Here is an 18,721-nt window from a genome sequence, read left to right as displayed (position 1 = left end):
GTGAAATTCAGAGTCTGACCTTCAGTTTCACACCAAGAAAGAAAGATTAACCCAAGATTTATGAAATCCAGTCTGCTTGATATCACTCTAATGCCAACTACATCTTCATATGCTCTTTATTTTAAGGTTTCACTTATATGTTATGCTGCTGGGCTAAAAATTGTTCTAAGCTGATGATTATTCTGTGCTGGGGACACTGTAAAGAATGAGCTACTGAGCTTGTAAGCTGTGTAGAAAGAGTGGGCGAGCCACCCCACGGAGCTGCCTGCAAGACAAGACCTGTGCAAGGGCTTTTAGGTTTAGCAAGAGAGTTTTACTGGGGATGACTGCAAACGCAGGGGCTAGGAAATGCTGGGAAGCTGTTTGTGTGGCAATGCATAAACACACACTTCAATGTGGCAAAACAGAGCGCCAGGAAGGCACGAGCAAGCAGCAGTCAGGACATCTCTGTTCTGGAGGGAAGCAAAGCGAAGCGATGCCCTCTGACAGGAGTGTGAATGGTAAAAAGGATATGCTGTGTCATTTTATGCTCCCACAGTACTCCAGAAATAGGACTGTCTTACCCACTTTTTGCAGAAGTAGCCTTGAGGATATAATGCCACATCTCCTCCTTATTCACAGATCCACACACGCAGACAGAAGGTCCAAAGTGCCTGGGGCATGCACGCAGTGGGAGCAGCCAGGAGTGCCAGGAGCACAGCACGAGACCTTGCCAGCTCCGGCTGACTGCATGCAGCAGCCTGCACTCAACAGTATTTTTCTCATGAGACTTTTTAATACCTGAGGAAACCGCAGCTCTGCAGTGGTTAACCACAGTAAGATGCTCAGAAGAGTATTCTGCCTTAACTCACCATTTTTGTCGATTGGTGGGTACTGGAAGTTTCTTCTCATGTCATCCAAAGACAGACCCTGAGAAGGGTGTTGTCCAGCGCTGCAAATTAAACAGGAGGTGTCGGTTTAGATAAGACTGATAAAGCCAAGTCTCCAGACCATAAGAACTTTTTCTATGGACTTGGAAGGAAAAGATATTAACATGAAATATATCAGCCTGATGCCCAGCCACTGGCACGTGCAGTAAACAAAAGGCAAGAAAAAGTTATGAAGCAAGAACATGAATCACATGCATGCTTGCATTTCATCCATTCTTAGAGCGACTTCCCTCAAACATACTGTTTGGGGCATCACAACTATTTTCAAAGCAACTCTAGGTATCAATTCAGGATCATAGTAACGTACTTTATGCATCACTGCTAACAGACTCCTGCAAATAAGTTTCTCCGGCAAGGAAGATCACTAAATTATCTTCCAGTTATCGACCAAAACCACTGTCCTGCCAAAAGGTTGTTTATCCCCAATCCTTATCATGTACAGGACTGGCCTCTACCAGCTCTCCTCTGATTACAGGCAGACAGAAACCAAGCGCAGACAAAAACAAAAGCCCAAACTTTTCTCACTTAGCCCCTATAGTTCATTTATTTCTGAGGAGCTGTCAAAAGAATAAAGCAAGCGATAATGGTGACAGTGACACAGCCGAGGCACACGGAAGCAGTGCAACACATGGACATAATGCAGGGATGTGCTTCTGAGCAGTTCAGATATGATGGAGAGCCCAGATCTATCACAGCGTACCCCATCTTGACTGGGGGACTAAAGACAACCTACTGGATTTAAGTACTCCATGAAAATAACAGCTCTTTAAAAACGACACTCATTCATTTGACCTGCCTTTTCCAAGTATGCTTACATAAACCTTGAGAAGCCTTTTATTTGAAAATACCATTAGCCACAGTTCTTGGGCTTTGACATGGTCCAGGCAGAATGCACAGTACTAAATGGAACTTTATATCAACTTCATTAGCCACTGTGGATATTATTTATCTCACAATACATAAAACCCCAAAGGTCTGTTACCACCAGACTATCTAAACTTAACAGATGTTTTCATGGCTTCTGGCTTCTATTGAGAAGTCACTAAAATAGTCTCTTTTTGTCATCTCTCTGTGCAGTTGTGAGAGGTTAATAGGATTAGGTTTACTGAATTCCACTACCTGCAAAGTAACATGCCACCAGCTTCACTTACTTTTCAAGTATTTCCTCTGGTAAAACTGATCAGTCTAGCTTTTCAACCTCTAAAACGTGAAGTCATGAAGTGGAAAGGGCAGTTCAGTGAATTGTCCAAGCGACAGAACATGAAACGTTGACACCAGCTGGCAGCAGCAGGACACAGGCTCCTTGTTTCAGGTTTCCTTGGGGCTTTGCCCCAGACACAATTTTGTACCACTGATGAAAGCGCAGGGAGGCTCAGGATGCGCCCTGTGGCTCTGGCTTTCCCAGCTTCTTTAAGACACAGCTTTAAGAAGGATGGATGGATGGGGGTTCCCTGTAGCGACATTGCTTGTCAATGCCTGGAGTGGCACTGTGCCCCACAGGAGGAGGCTGGGCAACTGCCTGGCAGGCTGGAGGTAGTTTAATGAGGATCAGGATATCCTAAGGAACAGGCAAAGCTTGCTCCAGCTCAGCTGGTATCTCCGGAATATTGTTTCTACCCACTTTCCCACTGTCCCGTTCTCCTCTGCACTGCTCCTGGCTTCCCTCTCACTGGACCATCCACCTCTGTCCCCACTCTGCTCCCTGCCATCCCAAAGAGCTGTCCCTCCCCTGCCGCACAGCTGCTTGCCCCACTGTCATCACAGCCACCCTCTCTCCTGACCCCTTGGCCTGCACACCTGCGAAGGAAAGCCCTGTGAGGGCTGACCCGCAACGGTATGGAATTTGGGTTTGCTGTATCACTTGCATTACTGAGGCTCATCCATAATTAAGGACAAGAAGCCCTTCTTTGGGCAGAGGAAAACAATAAGGAGGTCTATTTTGGGAAAACACTGCCCAGTCAGAGGCTGAAGAAAAAACAAACAAACAAAAACCTTGTTGGCAAATCTGCATCTGAAACGACTGCAGACAACTATCACAGCATCTACAGGCTGTGGGAAGAATCAGGAGGTCTCCAGGGGAAGAAATAAAACATACACTTTGCTTGAATTCTGAGCACAGCATTCACAGAGTAACTCCTGATGTGTTAGCCAAGAGAGATGGGCTGGAGGCCAGCCAAGCTGCTGAACAGGAGGCTGGCAGTGCTGGCTGTGCCAGGGACACCAGCCTGGAGCTACAGAGGAGCCACAGCACTGGTCTGTCTTACGTGAGGATTTCCTCAGAAAAGGCGAAACTCTTAAGCAAGTTATTTGGCCTCGTTGCCTTTGGAGCAATGTCCTCAGAAGCACACAGGTATCCTCTGTTTTTGTAAACATAAAAAGAAAAAAGATGGAGAGAATTGCTGCTAATGAACAGATGTTGGGAACAGAGCTATAACAAAACATCAGACATGTTCATACCACTGTGCAAAGATACAAAGAAAGGGCATGCCAAATATTTCTGGCTTGGGTTAATTGGGAGCTACTTAAACAAAAAAAAAAGACTCTTCTGCAGATGTTGTCCTTGGACTCTGTGGGAAATGCTAAAGGTGTAAAGAAGCAGAAAATCAACACTTAAAGCTTCTATACAGTGATGAGTTGACACATTAAGCTGTCCTGCCAGACAGACCATTAAAATGCACTGCTACTGCATCCCATTTGTTATGCACCTCCTGCATCCCACCTCTCATTACCTGGCTCAGAGCAACAGCTACCGTGCTGGAGAGAGATCCACTAAACAGACCCTAAAGTTACAGGGCAAGACACAAACAAAAAGCTCGGTGCCGTGGCTGTTTAACTCCATGCACGGTACAAGGAGATTTCATGAGACGAATTGTTTCTGCCATGGTGTGGAGTTGCATGCTGCAGAGTGGACACAGGGCATGAAGTCACTGGAGCAGATGGAAACAGGAGGCAGCCCAGGAAACACAGTCCAGCCTGGGAAAAAGCAGCGTTACCGCACCCCTCTAAAAATGCCCACGCTCACCAGAATGAAACCCAACAAACCACTGTCATTAGGAAGTGAAGCCATTAATCATCTCAGTGTGTTGTATAATTGAAAAAATACTGAAACTGTGGAAACCATTCCCTTTTCATTGAGCATTGTGCCTCTGGGTGGATCCTTCTGGGTGCTATTTATAGATTTGAATGTTGTTAGTTTGTATGGCAGAGCATTTGATAAAAAAAAATCCATCTTTAAATAAGTGCTGGGGTTATAGAGGAGCCCGTTTTAGTGGGCTAACGAGCCTCACTACTGCGCCAGGAACACTGAATTACAGGACAAGAGGGCACTTGCAAGTGCCCCTTCTCTCTCATGCCTACACTAACCTAGATGTGCCATTTGCCTATTCCTCTCAATGCAAATTATTACATTCAACAGCAAAATCTGGCCCTTTACAGAAAATAGAAGTCTGACTCGCATTGCCTTCATCCTCACCTCAGTGCCACCTCCATGTCCTGCTCCATCAGCACATGACAAAAGCAAAGCAATTTATGAGACATCACATTATGTCAGATGAACGTTTCAGGTCTGGTTTATGTTTTCATGTAAAAGATCTCTGTGTCTGTCTGCAGGTGTTTGCCTTCTGCCTCTCCATACGAGCCCCTGAACAGGCAAGGGACTGATTCCTTTTGCTGCTCTATTCCAGCTCCCCATTTTAGCAGATTATATTTCTGTCTCTCCACATCCCAGTTAACAGGAACGTATCACGAGGGCATGGCTTGCTCTGCTGTTACTGTTTCTGACTGCTAAGTGGTGCTAAAGGGTGAAGTTTAGACTAAGCGCGCTACCCTTCTGGCAGAGACTAAAAGCACCATTTCATTTTCACAGCACTCTCACTCCCCATGGGATAGAGATCAGAGACTGCTAAATTTGCCCTCAAAACCAGGTCTCCCAAGTGGTAGGGTAGATTGCCTCAGATGTTAACCGTACAGTAATATAGAGAACCCACATGTCACCTTGCCTTGTAAAATACTGGGAGTTCTTATCCTTCTAAGGGCATAAACAGAATGACATGTAACTTTTAGGAAGTACTCCAGTACAGCCGACTCCCACGAATCTCTGTGAGGCTCTTCCTTAAGGAAAAGGTACTTGGCATTTTTATCTCCTGCCTCTGTACCTGCTGGGACGGTCTGCTTTCTGTCTGTCTGTCTGTCCCTCCCCTTCTCGGCATGGACACCTTCACCCGCTGCCCTCCCCAGACAGCCGCCTGGGATTTGTGACGAGCACAGGTGATAGCACCAGTCTGGCAGTGCTCTCTCCTGCTAGTGCATCACCATCTTCCAGTAGCGCAGCCCACCTCATTCATGTAGCCATATAACAGTTTGAGATCAAGGTGAAAAAACCCAAACCTAAAATCCAGAACTCAGAAACACAACATCAAAAAATGGCACCTCTTCAATCTCTTTGCTTTTCCACCGCGGCTGCTCTCTGGGATCACTAGTCTCTCCCCATGTTTTATCTTCATCACAGGCTCTTATGATCAGGGAACCAGGTGTTCTTCCTGTCCATAAAACTCCCTCTCATTAAATAAACTCCACTATTACTAAGAATCTAATAGAGGTGATGGCATGTTAGAAAATAGTTTCCAGACACTTGGTCAGACAGAAGCTATGCACTCCATAAGGGGGACATATACATACAAGTGTAACAGAAACAAACTTTCTCACACATAATAATCATAATAGCACTTCAGCGTGACCTTTCCTCACAAATCTTCTTATTTCTAGGATTTTCAGCTGGATTTTTCCCAAGCGTGCCCTATTCCTCTTAATCAGAAGGACATGTCTGCCTTGTATTTGGGCAGAGATAACAAGCCATGTGTGTGACACAGGTCAGCAAATATACTTCACCACATTCCTGCAGGGCTTGGATTTCTGCCGAGAGATGAGCTCACCAGGTGACTCTGGCCCCTTACAAGGACTAGCAAATCCTGCCTCCTGTTTTGATGCGACACACTAACACAGCCCTCTATTTTTCAGACAGTAAGTAGAAGTTATGTTGCCTCCAGTGTAACAAACTGGTTCTTCAACCACAAAAAAGCTCCTGCACGAGTGAGCTCCCCTAAACAGCATGACTGCACAGAAGTAACTATATGAGCAGTTCTTGGAAATGTGAGCAGTGCCCACACTGTGAAGGGGGCTCGGAAGGTTCTGAGCCACAGGACCACCCCATGCCTCCAGCCATGTCATTTGGTACCAAAATGTTGCCCAAGGTCTAATCTCTGCTTTCCATCCTGTCACTGATGCCACACACTCAAATACTTTTATTTTTTTCCAAAGAAAAATGTCTCTTTTAGCTTTTCTCTGGTGAAATTTTTCAAATTGAAGACACATTGTGATATAAACACTGGCCTTGCCAGACCTGCTGGCAGATAGTGAAGGTACATCCAGCTGATGACCACTCGCCTCCATCCCCTTGGATGGGCAGTCATCAGTCTTTGGTTTCATGTCATAAAGCAGCGGTACTACATATAGAGCCCGTACATGGCAGGACTTGATTTTCTACTATTTTTATGTTACTCATAGTGAAAAACGCAAATGCTTAGCTGTTGTCTTGGCAGCAGGAAGGCTTCCACAGCATTCAGATAACCCAAGCACCCTGTGCTACAGCAGTCAGAGGAGAAAACAAGATGCAGAAGTGTTTTCCCTGGCTGGCCCTGGCAGTGGGTCATCCCCCCAGAGCGTGTTTCTACTGCTGGCTTCCCACGCAGCCACATCCCCTAGTGAGGCACGATCCCTGCTGCAGGGAACTCCCGTTTGACACATGCGGGCTGTGCAGTTTTGGGGAGGACTCTCTCCATCCCTTTCAGAGTAAGTGTGCTCCTCAGCCCTGCCATGACTGCTACATACCTCTGCGACCAGACAGCATAAGCTCGTGCATTCAAGGCATATTCCAATTCAAACCGACTACGCAGTGCTGCAACGTGACTACGGCCAGGACCACCTCGTGCAACAAGACAGTCTGAAGATGAGGAGGGAGACAGGGAACCACTGCTGTTGCTGGAGGCTGGAGACATTAACTGGATGTAAAAAGAAAAAAAAAAAAAAAAAAAAAGCACTGTTATTACATATTTACAAGTCTTCCCTCAGCTCTTTCTCTTGTGTCCCCTGTATTTCCTTTATAATTTGGCTGCAGAAAGCAGTGCCTCCTGACTTGAATCAGCTGCAGAGAACTGGATGCTGCCTGCCAAATAAAGTGGTCAGTTCATCATTATGTGGGCTTTTCAAGGTGGGGCTGGATGTCTTTCCAGAAGATGCGCTTTATTTAGTTCAGCCATGAGGTATATGGCTTGTGAGCATCAGCTGTGCAGGTGGGAGACATCCCTGCCTCCCTGGCAAGAGCCATCGGCTGAGACTTTCCAATCTGTGCTAGAGAGGTGTCAGTGCTGCCTGATCACAGCGTCCCAGCATAGGAATTCTGACTGACAGGGCAGCGTAAATGCAGGGCTAGCACATCAATATACGTGTTTATATATACGGACCAACTGTGCAATACAGGTTCCTGCAGCAGCAGGGACCTGAACATGGTGTCACAAACGGTACCTGCCACTCCTGGTTTCAGAGACACTTAAAGGGAGTAGAAATTATTTGCAGAGAGAGAAGAAAAAAAAAAAAAAGAGAGAGGAAACAGGGGGAGGAGGAGAGAGAAAACTCTCCACCTTCATCAGCTGCAGTACTGAACTTACTAGAGACCTTGTTTCTTAAAACTTCTCTCAAGCAAGGCTTTGCCCTGGGCACGGTGGAGCTCAGGTCTAACTCTCCACCTAAATAATGTTTTCTTTATTTCTTTTTGTATGTAAGCACTTGCCCCAGATTTCTTCCTGCATGCACTGCTGCCTGTGTACCACAGAAGTCAGGTCTCCCATGAGATGACACAGTTTCTTGTGATACAGTGCTTCACTTTTTTTTTTTTTTTTTAACACTTAAAAGCTTCCACCTACGCATAGAGCAACCAGCTGCAGTCAGAGCGTGAAGAAATGTAATAGATTATGGGTGTCTTTTCTGACCCTTAAGCTCAAAAACAGCACTCCATTTTAAAAGGAGGTAGTGGTTTGTTTCGTTTTTGGGTTTTTTTTGTTTGTTTTTAAAAACCTCTTACTTGCATACACACAGAAACACAGAGAAAATATAACTTCAGGAATTGCAGCCCTGAATCATTAACTTTCTATTTGACCACTTATCTAACACCAGGCTGAAGGATGATACATCCATCTGTGTCATAGCCACAGTCCAAAGCAGGAACTGCCTTTGAATTTATCCTTCTTACATTTTCTCTTTTTACCTTTCTCAGTTTGTCTTTTCTTCTTTTTAACCCAAACAGTCTTGATGGGATGAACGGGAGTGAAAAATTCTGCCCAGGTCTACTGTAACGGGCATTCCCACAGCGTCATACTCTCTCATCAGCGTACCTCCTGGAGTAGCTCCTGACACTCACAGCAATGTCTGGTCCCTGCCTCCTCCTCCTGGCGCCCGTATAAGCTGCTATCAATAATGTGCCTTAAAAATAGTGTGTTGGCCAGTGACAGCACGGAGCTGCTCCAGTAGCTTTGCAGGCTCCAAAGCCACCACTTTCCTTGGCTGCTGCTGCTGCTCTTCCTGCTTGTACTCCCAACCACGCAGCACACATGGATACTCCGCAGTGGAAATAAGGTCCTTACCTCAATATTGCACAGACATTCTTCTAATTTTGTGACTACTTCTGAAAACTCTGGTCTCCCCTGTGAGCACAACAGAAAAAGCAGAGCTCTGTTAAAAACTGAAAGGGGGGCATATCTTCTGTGATTAAACCGACTCATAGATACGTGATGAATCACAGGTTCCCTCAGTTTCCCCTTCCTCTGAATTTCATGGCATTGCTTCCAGTCTGCTTGGGAATCTGATGGGAACTAGGAGTTCAGTACTAAGCTACAAAACTAAGAGGTGGTGTGTACAACAACTTTAACTGCATCATTCGTCTCTTTTCCTGTAACAACTGGATTTGAGCTAATAATGACTAGATCATAAGATTACAAAAATACTAACAATAAATTCTTGGCTCTGCTTATATATCTGGTATGCTTCCTCTGCCCATAAACAAGACTTTGAAAACAGCAACTGCTGCGAAGAGCACTGGGCAAGCTCCTGACCAATACTGCACTTAGAGCTACCCTCTTCCTTCCCTGGCTGGCGCACTTGGGTCACCCCATGCACTGTCCCCATGGCCGCTGCCCACCACCCACCGGCCCCATTCGCAGACACGCATCTCCTTCTCTGCATGTTTTATGCGGCACAAGAGTTTGCAGAGGCCATGCCAGGGACAGGATCAGGCAACTGAGGGCAATGACAAATACACCTCCTCCTTGTTATTGCTGATCAATACCCTGTCCCTGTCTAACAGCGCAGTCGTTCCCAGGGAAGTTCAGGCTTAGCTAAAGCATTGCAGACAGCGGTATCTGACAGAGGAGGACTGGGAATACCTCAACTGAGTAACAGTTAAACAAGCTCTTTATTCCCATCACCACATCTTCCTCACCAAAACTGCCTGTGAGAGGCAGGCATAATTTAAGAGCTCTTGGACAAAGTCCTGCAGCCCTCACATCTATAATTTATGCAACAGCAGAGGGATGATATGCACAAGTAAGGCTTCAGGTTTTAGCCCGTTGTGGGGAAGTATAGTAACAAAATGAGTGTTAAATGCTTCTTTTTCTCAAAAGGGTAAGAAAGAAAGTGACTAGTCCATTCTAGGTTCCATAGACTTGCCCTTGTCTGCAGTTACACAGGAAAGGGAGGGAGGAAAGGGCAGTTACTGGTGTCCGTGGCAGTGCCCTGGCTGCTCCATGCCCCTCGTGGTAGTGGCTTAAGGCAGCGAGACAGTCCACGTCCTCCTCCTGCCTGCAGGCACCAGCCCCGGGGCAGCAGGGTCGCTCCCCCGCTGTCCCTGCAGGCCAGCTGCAGGGGGCTGCTGGCAAAGAGGAGCTGCGGCGGGCTGGGCTGCGCGGGGTGCAGACCTCTGCCCACTTCTCCCGATGCCTTCCACCGGCCTTTCTGTGATGGTGACAAGCCGTGGCAGAGAGGCAGGATTTCTCCACTGACATCTGACAGTCCCATGGGTGCCTCCTTCCTCAGCAGCCTTAAAGACTTCTGCGCTTCTGACAAATTCCATCATTCTGCCACATGAATCCAACCATCACACCGAGATACTCCACTTGATTAAACCCTCTGGAAAGACACTGTTCCCACAAGAATCTCAGGCTCCAGTGAGCACTGCCATCAGTAACTTACATCTAGGAAAGTGCTGGGGCAAACTACCATGGCAAAACCTGCCCTCTGAACACCACGTCCTTCACAGGGACAGGGAGTCCTTAGAGCTGGCTCTTCTTCAGCTGGATGAAGGCTGGTGGGAAGAAGGGAGATGCCAACCGATGACTAGACAGGTGCTTGATTATGAGGTGATTCCAGTGGTTCCTTTTATAAAAGATTCTGTTATAAAGCAGTATATGACCACAGTAGAGTATTTCTGAGCTCTAGCCTACAACGTGCTCAAGAAATACTGCATTTATTGCCTGTAATAAGCTCTGTCACTTTCAATGGAACTTGATTGGAGCTCGTTGGAGACCACAGAAGAACTGACTGTAACATCAAATTTGTACTTAATAAAATCAAAACAATGTTTATTTCCTTTATGGAACAAAGCCCCAGGTACTGTGGCAAATACGTTGACTCTAATTAAAGCTTACAAATCAAAGCAGTGAATGAAAAATGCTGCTTAAGAGACACTGTCTAATTTTCTAATCATTAGTTTGCCTTTGGAAACAACTACTGTCAAAAAGTTTCTGGAAAACAGATGTTCGAGTACCTGATAAATAGTAACGCTGACATGACACATGGGAACTAGTTTTTAGTTGGGATGAACCTTGAACAAAATCAAAGGCAAACAAAAGGATACATTTTCCAATTTGGAGGCATTTCATAGATGCCTAGCAAAATCCATACAGATAGACTCCATGTTCTGCCCTTTTTTTTTTTTTTTTTTTTTTTGCTTTTTTTTTAACTGAGCAAACCTCTTGGAGAATTCTGACCTATGAACAGTCACTGAGCCCCAAAATTTACCATTTTCCCCTGAAATATAACCTCTCTTTTAATTAAATGTCTTTACAGATCTACAGTAAGATGCTGTAAAATGGTTATTGATGTGGTGATGCTTTTTATCTTTTGGATATTTTGCTCATTCTGCTTGTTGTGGTGTTTCACTAACAGCATTTAGTCCCTGCTCGAGTGGTATGCTGAGGAGATAGGACTGTCGGGGTTTGTTATACATACTAGCTAGCTAATTGAGACACTTTGAAAGAACTTCTTGTTCATCTCTGCAGTGAATTTACGGCAGCACTGTAGATTTGTACGGACTCTGTTAGGATAGGCTTTTGACAGCATAGTAAACCTTGCAAACGCTGTTGAGAGGGTGATAATACGCTTTGTTTTTCTCTGACCAGTGGCCTCCCGAAGCTATTCCAAGGCCCTTAGAAGTAACTTAAACCTTTGTTACTGAGAATGGTAGCAAAACACCTTTAATAAGGCCTATTTTAATAAGGTTTGCCCACATCTTGCACAATGTTCAAGCCACCCACTGGCTGATTGAGCTATTGGTTGCCTTACAATTCTATCACGCAGCTCTAACACATTAGCAAGATTAAGTGATATTGGAGTGAGTAGCAAAGTGCATTAGGATTCTGAAAAGATGGTTTATTTTTATTGGGGCTATATAAGCTGTGGAAATGCTAACAAGATGCAGTGACTATATGCATTACGTAGCACTTGCTTAAATCAACAATTTAATACAACATCTTATTAATAAATTTAAGTAGAATGTGAGTTACATGCCAGTTACTACTAGTTGCTACTTTGGAGTTACATAGAAAACAAACCAAACCTCACCTCCCTCCCTCGCCTTAACATTAGACCATAAAATGCAAAGACGAGTGTATTCAAGGATCCAGGAAACACTAATAACAGTAAGTGAATTAACAATGAAATAAATTAGCTACACCCTGCACTGCAAGTATGTTTTATCTGCAATTCTCACCCCAATATGTTATGTAGATAACCAGTAAGGAATACAGTAAGGGGGCAAAGCTTACTGCAGTCTATCAGCTGCCCAAAATCTCACAAACCTACTACCTCTTTCCCTGTCCTGGTAGAGCATGTCCTTTATTTCACTAAACCAGGTAAGAAAGCTCTCAAGTATCCAGGACAAGGACAGGTTTAGGCTCATGAAAACCCATCTTTCTAAGCTAGGCTAACTAGAAAAGGGACTCTAGGGCACAAATCCAGGACTCGAAGCAAGCCCCTATAACACCGGAAAATCACACAGATTTCAAAATCTGCTGCCATTCATCAGAAATGAAACTTCCACATTGTTCAACGAAGACCCTGAATGCCAGAATAGCGCCAGAAAACCAACAACCAAGCAAAGCGTCCAAACCCAAAGCCTGTCCCTGCCAGGTGTCACCTAAAGCAGCTAACCCACTTTGTGGAACATTTATTAAGCAATCTGAAATTCCAGTCTCTGGCATATATTTCTGACTTTTCAGGCAGTTTAGAGTCACGTACAAGAACATCCGTGCAATTGCCATGGTGGCATATGCAAAGATGGCATTATAGAGCACACAGGGTCCCTTGCCTGGCACACAAAAGCACATAAAGAACCTAGCCATCTCCATAGTCCTCCGAGAGGAATGCTTCACAGAGATGACAGTCATCTGGCTCCTTTCTATTTTCCATCACCAAGGAACAATGTCAAAGCCCAGAAATTATGAACAAACCCATCATTCTTAAGCTCTACAAATGCCAGAACAGTAATGCTGTCAGTAAGACAGCCCTGACTCATCTCAGCCAGCACAGGTGCCCACACGCCCCACTATCTGCGTTTTCATGTGCAAATACACAAATCTGTGTATAATCCATCCAGTCAGGAGATACTGCTGGCACACAGCATCAGAAAAGTGCTGGTTCTCAACCCTGCTTTTGGAAGACCCTCAATATAAGCACAGAGATACAAAGATTAGTTAAGGGAGGGTCACTGCTGTCCCTCTACAATGGATGGTCTCAAGCACCATTAAATCCTACCATGGTCCTAAAGGCTACCAGTCTCAGGATTATGGTGCTAGTTGCTGTCTTGCAACTAACTGACTTTAGTTAGTTCACATTCCCTTTAGTGCAGAAATAGCGACAGACTGCAAAAAACAATGTGAAACAGTCTTTCTTTAATCACCACTTTATAATCTCAGAAGGGATCACTTCTGTATTTTATTTCTTTAATGCTGTTGCTATTGACTTAGTTGGTATAATCAGATGGATTTCTCCAACCGTTAAAACCAGTCACAATTACAGCATGTGAGCAAGGTGCAACAGCAGCAACCTTACTGCAATAACTCCTTGTTAAATCAGACTCCTGTCCTGCGGACATTGCTGGCGTCCAGAAGACAGTAGTTACAGCAGATGCAGCACACAGTCTGGAAACTCACAGTACAGTTACTTTCTATCCTAAAGAAGAGTTTATTAATTGTAACATATATCTGCGATTTGTCTTTAATCAGAGTCCCACATGAAAATTCCCAGGGTATCAGCTGGGGAAAAAAAATATTCATTGTGTTTACTATTTTAAGCATCTGAAAATTAAATTCCTTGTCATGTAGAGGGAAAACTGAAATAATAGGAAGACCCATGAAGAGTTTAGCTGGAATAGGAGAGGCCCATTTTAGGATTAGCAGTGATGTAGCTGATGAGAATGAGCCATTCCCAGCGAGCCACGAGTGTGAAATGCATACAGCATTGGCTTGTATGCTGCCTGGCTCTCAGTGTTGCTGCTTCCTCACTTCCCTGAGCAACGAAAAAAACGCATCCCAAAAAACCAGCAGTGATAACAATAATAAGCAATGTAATCACTTCGAAATATAACAGAACAGATGGCTTTCAGTTTTTCAAACAAGTATGTCATGTCACGGTATAGCAAAAAAACCCAATTTAAAATCTAATAGACGCACAGGGGAATTACACGATGTGTCTGATAAATGGTCGAGTGCCTCGATGAAGAAAGAGGCTGGAGGAGGGCTGGGTCCCTGCAATTCTACCCAGGCAAGATGCAGATTATGCAGGGCGATGCAGCTGGACAGACTGACAGAACTGGGCACTGACAGAGGCTGCAGCTCAGCACGAGGGGGATCTACAGCATTAATTCCTGCCCTGCTCCCTCAGGGACCGTGGGGAACAGCATTTTTGCCATCTGAGGCTGGCAAAGCAGCATGTGTGAACTTTGTGACTGCCAACCCTTCCCACCTGCCCACACTGCATTCTCTCCACAGGACTGCTCTTAATGGTTGCTTGGAGTCTTGCCATGTATTTATTCCTGGTCTCATCCCAGGATACACAATCACAGTTACCAGTAGGTTTTGGGGGAGCTGGTGTAACCTCTGGAGCTGTTAATGCTTTGACATGTGGTTGTCCAAGAGACTCTCCACATGCTCATGCATTGACATTCTCCAGGCCACAGCTGGAATGGCCCTGTATGGAAAGGAGTCCTGTAAGTGACCCCTCCTCTGTCCCAGCAGACACAGAACCAGAGGGCACCAGACTGTGACTTCTGCGAAGTACAGCTGTCCCCAGGCCATTGGGAAAGATTTGCAGCTGACTGTATTTGTTCAGTTTTAGTACACAAAATGTGTTTGCCACTGGTTATTTAGAGAACTGTCAACATAGTACGAGTACTCCTTGAATAAAGCAATATTAATCAAAGGAACAGACATGTTCCTGGGATTTCAGAAGTTAAAAAAACCAAAGAGTAAATTATCTCCGCCCCCCCCCCCCCCCCCCAATAATCCAAAAGAACCACTCTTTTTGCATTGGAACAATTGAAAAACATGGTTTGCCAGCTCCAAAGATCACAAATATGATCTTTTTAGGCTTAAAGCTATGATAGGAAACAGAAATCAAAAGCCAGAACATTTCTACAACTTGTAAATCATGTTCCTGTTTCTCTTTTACAGCTGCTTCTGTAAAAAACTAATGCCTTAAGCATCCCTTAGGGGACACTTACAAAAAGTCAGAGGTGTTTCACGGATGTTCTGTGCCCCAGGCAAAAAAAAAGGAGCAGTTCCACAACACGGAAAGACTCCACAGGATGAAGAAAAAGGGCTGGACTCCTGACACAAGTGGTTTCCCTGCCTGGGGTTCAGTGCAACTGCCTGGTCAGCACATGAGTCACCTGAGACACCAGTGAATATTCAGTGCTGGTTTTGAATGTGACACCCCAGGCAGTGTGCATAGTTGTCACTGTCACATCTTTTAGCTTCTTGAGGTGGCTACTGTTTTCTTTTCTCAAATCCCACATAACACTTCACACCTATCACCTACATTTCCCTCTCCTGCTGAAGTGTGGGAACACTTGTTCCTGTGTGCTGACCCTCAATTCTGTACAGCTGCCAAAAGCCATCCTTGAACATACTCTCTTTCTTATAGCTTAAAATTTCGCCTGCAGCCATACCACTGCCTGCAGTCAAATCACCTAAGGCTGAAATCTCATGTGAGCAGATGCAGAAAGGTTAGGCATAGTCCATGCTTGGACAAAGACTGCTGGGAAGCAAACCAAAACATGACAACCCATCCTGGAGCCTAATGGTTGTTTTCTTAGCTGCTTTTATCTTTCCCTATCACTTGGGTTAATCATGGCTTTTCATTTATTATTGCTGCTCATGCAATCTGACCCCTGAATGCGTCATCATCTGGAGAAAGTCTGTGGGGTCACCATTGGGTGATTAACTGTCAGGACTAATGGGACCTTTGCTCTGCTGCAGAACATGCCTGCAAAGCTGCCACTGCTCTGCATCCAACAGGCTGCTCTGCCAAGTCTCACCCAGTATTGCAAGATGAGATGCGTGCATTGTGCTACCTGTGAGGTGATATGGCAGAAGACTTTTACTGACCTTACTATTCTCTCTCAGTTTTCTTGTGGTGTGCAGTGGCTGGAAACTATCACAGTATTTTCAGATTTATAGTTTCCTAACAATATGCTTATGTATGCAATTTTGTCTTTTATTTGTAACAGGAGTTTTTCTTGTCTTGGCCTTCTTTACCTAGAAACTGAAACAAGGTAGAGCAAATGAACACACACCAGAAAAGTCCAGATGCATCCCAGTGTGAACATGAGCCAAGAAGTTACCTCACTGTGGGACCCTGTTACTGCTGCTTAGCTCAGGAAAATGAGATAATAGTCATGTCTGTTGCTGGGTCTGACCAAGAAACGTGCCACTTTTCATGGGAAAATGGGCCTCATGCAATGCTAAGGGGAAATGAAATGTCCACGTGCCAACAGATGTTGCTGAGGAGCATTCAGAGGGACACATCACACAGAGTGGCTCATTCTCATGCCTCAAGCGTGTGTTGATGGAGTTGTGCTTTTAAGAGCTTTACAGAAACGTGTCTGTGAATGATGAACCAGAACCCTGAAAGAGGATTTCTGTGGAGCTGATACTAAGCCAAGCAGTCTGGGCCAAAAGGAAGATTTACAGACTACAGCACTGCATGACCTTTCAAAGATTGATAAAGGTATATTTTCTTCTAGAACAGAACAGAAGGGCTGTAAGGTGAGAAGCAGAATGAAATCAAAATCCAGAAGGAAAGTTTGATTTTCTATTGTCATGCATTTAATGAGGACATATCTGAGTAAATCAGTAGCTATAAGCAAAATTCAAGGATATGTTATATCTCCTGTATGCTCACATGTGGCTATAGAAAAACCAAAGCAGTGATGACCAGGCCCAAGTAGGAGATTGTCGTGGTTTCCCAACCTTGCAGTCAGGTTAAAAGTAGAATCCATAGAGGATAATATTGGACTAACATCAGGTAGAGACAGGAAAGCAGTATATTTGGTGTGACTCAAAAGCAGAGAAACAGTACAAAACTCAAGATTTTCCTACTGTACCCTTCAGAAAGCTGATTGATATTTTTAATCAGCAAAGTTATCTTTAAAAACCCCCTCACACTCACTCAAGTTACTCACACATGCACTGTACTCCCAAGTAACAGCATGCCATTGAGGACAAGAGCATTTGAATAACTTTCACACTAGTGGGGTTATCTTTAGAAAAATACAGTACTATCACAGCATTCTGCAATACTCTTTGTGGAAGGGATCATGAAGGGGATCCTCTACCTTCTTGAGAACAAAAGCAAGAAATATGCCCTGGTTTTGTAACTGGGATGATGGAGTAGATCAGGAACTTCTGCCAAAGAGATGCTGAAAAAAAAGATTTTTAGTGTGTTTTTGAAAGGAACCCAGATAACTCACTGAACTACATTACTTTGAATTTGAAAGCAGTATAAAAATCAAGTTTTTACATAAGTGAAAACAATTTCTGCTAGAGAAAATAATTTAGTTTGCATCACCATCTCTGAGGCAAGGCTTTCTTCCATTCCATATCCCTCTTCCTGTATTTCTCTTTAGTTCTTCTCTCCTTCTCCCCAGACAGGGTCTGCGTTCTCTGAGCAAATCCCTCCCCTGAAAGTGCCCTTCTCAAGAAAGTGATACCAATATTCAACCATCCTTAAAAGTTTGTATCTTTCTACCATGTTAAAAAAAAAAAAAAAAAAAAAAGAGCAATAGACAGACTGTTCTTGCAGCCTTTTCACTGCATTGCACATTTTTTCTGAGTGCCATATAAAGCTGACTGTTACTATTCAGCACCCCCAGATTACCCATTCTGGTTTCACAGAGCAGCACAAGAGCATCCAGCCCACAGCCACAACCTCCCTGGCACCACCACCAGCTCCTTCCTCTCAGCACTCCAGTCTGCGCACAGGTCAGAGGAGGAGGACAGGGCATCCCTCCCTCCTGAGGCTGCATCAGCAGAGGGGAAACCCACCCAGCCCTACGTCCTGTCTGAGTCACAAGTGGCCACTCATTTGCCATGACAGCTGCACTTCCAAAAGCACTTACGCAGCAGTATCTCATCAAACACATCCTTAATATTTACAATGAGATTTTTAAAAAAATGTATGTAAATGCCCAGCTCCATCCAGCTGCAGACTAGAGGTTTTTTTTACAAACTTAATGAGTCCAAGCTATTAATAATTAAGTGCTTATGAGTCCAAGTCCCTTCAATCAGATTATACTCCCCAATCTTTTTTTTCATGGTGAGGCACAGAACTTTCTGAAAATGTTGCCCTTTATGTCATTTCCTTTCTTTCTGAAGACCATACCAGGTTGGTCCAATCTATCACCCCACCACTGCGGGCCGCTGCAAGTAGGAAAAAGTTACAGAGAAAAAAAACCCCCAACCCAACCCTCCCAAATACAGATGCCAAAGGAACTATACGGAAGACAGAACAGTACCTGCTCTGACATTGTTTATCTGTCCTCTATTCAGGCCACCTCATGGATCAAACTTCATTATTTGATATAAATAAACTAAAAAAAGCACACAGTTTTAGCCAAAACTTTCTCATGACCTTGAATCTTCACAGGTTTCCCTATGCAGTACCTTTGTCCAGGATGGCCTGAGAACATCTAAGACTTTCATGGTCATAATGAGAGCCATTATGAGTCAGCAGAATCATGACGCATCCTTACACAGTCCTCTATGCACTGGGCAGCAATGGGATTAAAACGCTGCACTCCTGTACCCACCTCACCCCCAGTCCTGGCTCCTGGTGATGTTGGTGTCTCTGTATTGCAGGAAAGGTTTTAAAATTCAAACCAGTTTTATTGGACATTATACAATGCGGCT

The 18,721-nt window shown here is 44.5% G+C and overlaps 1 protein-coding gene across 1 annotated transcript in view; it reads right to left on the bottom strand.

The window, feature by feature from the left end:
• Positions 1-18,721, bottom strand: part of TNNI3K (TNNI3 interacting kinase) — a 93,654-nt gene that overhangs the window by 5,745 nt on the left and 69,188 nt on the right. Inside the window, exons 22-24 of the mRNA XM_055724304.1 lie at positions 8,624-8,683; positions 6,816-6,985; positions 852-931 (exon numbers count right to left, since the gene is read on the bottom strand). Coding sequence (XP_055580279.1) covers positions 852-931; positions 6,816-6,985; positions 8,624-8,683 — 310 coding nt within the window. The remainder of the gene's footprint in view (positions 1-851; positions 932-6,815; positions 6,986-8,623; positions 8,684-18,721) is intronic.

The sequence above is a fragment of the Falco cherrug genome, chromosome 12 (assembly GCF_023634085.1).
Source record: "Falco cherrug isolate bFalChe1 chromosome 12, bFalChe1.pri, whole genome shotgun sequence".
In the NCBI taxonomy this organism is placed as follows: Eukaryota; Metazoa; Chordata; class Aves; order Falconiformes; family Falconidae; genus Falco; species Falco cherrug.
This window is presented reverse-complemented; position numbering and strand designations above follow the sequence as displayed.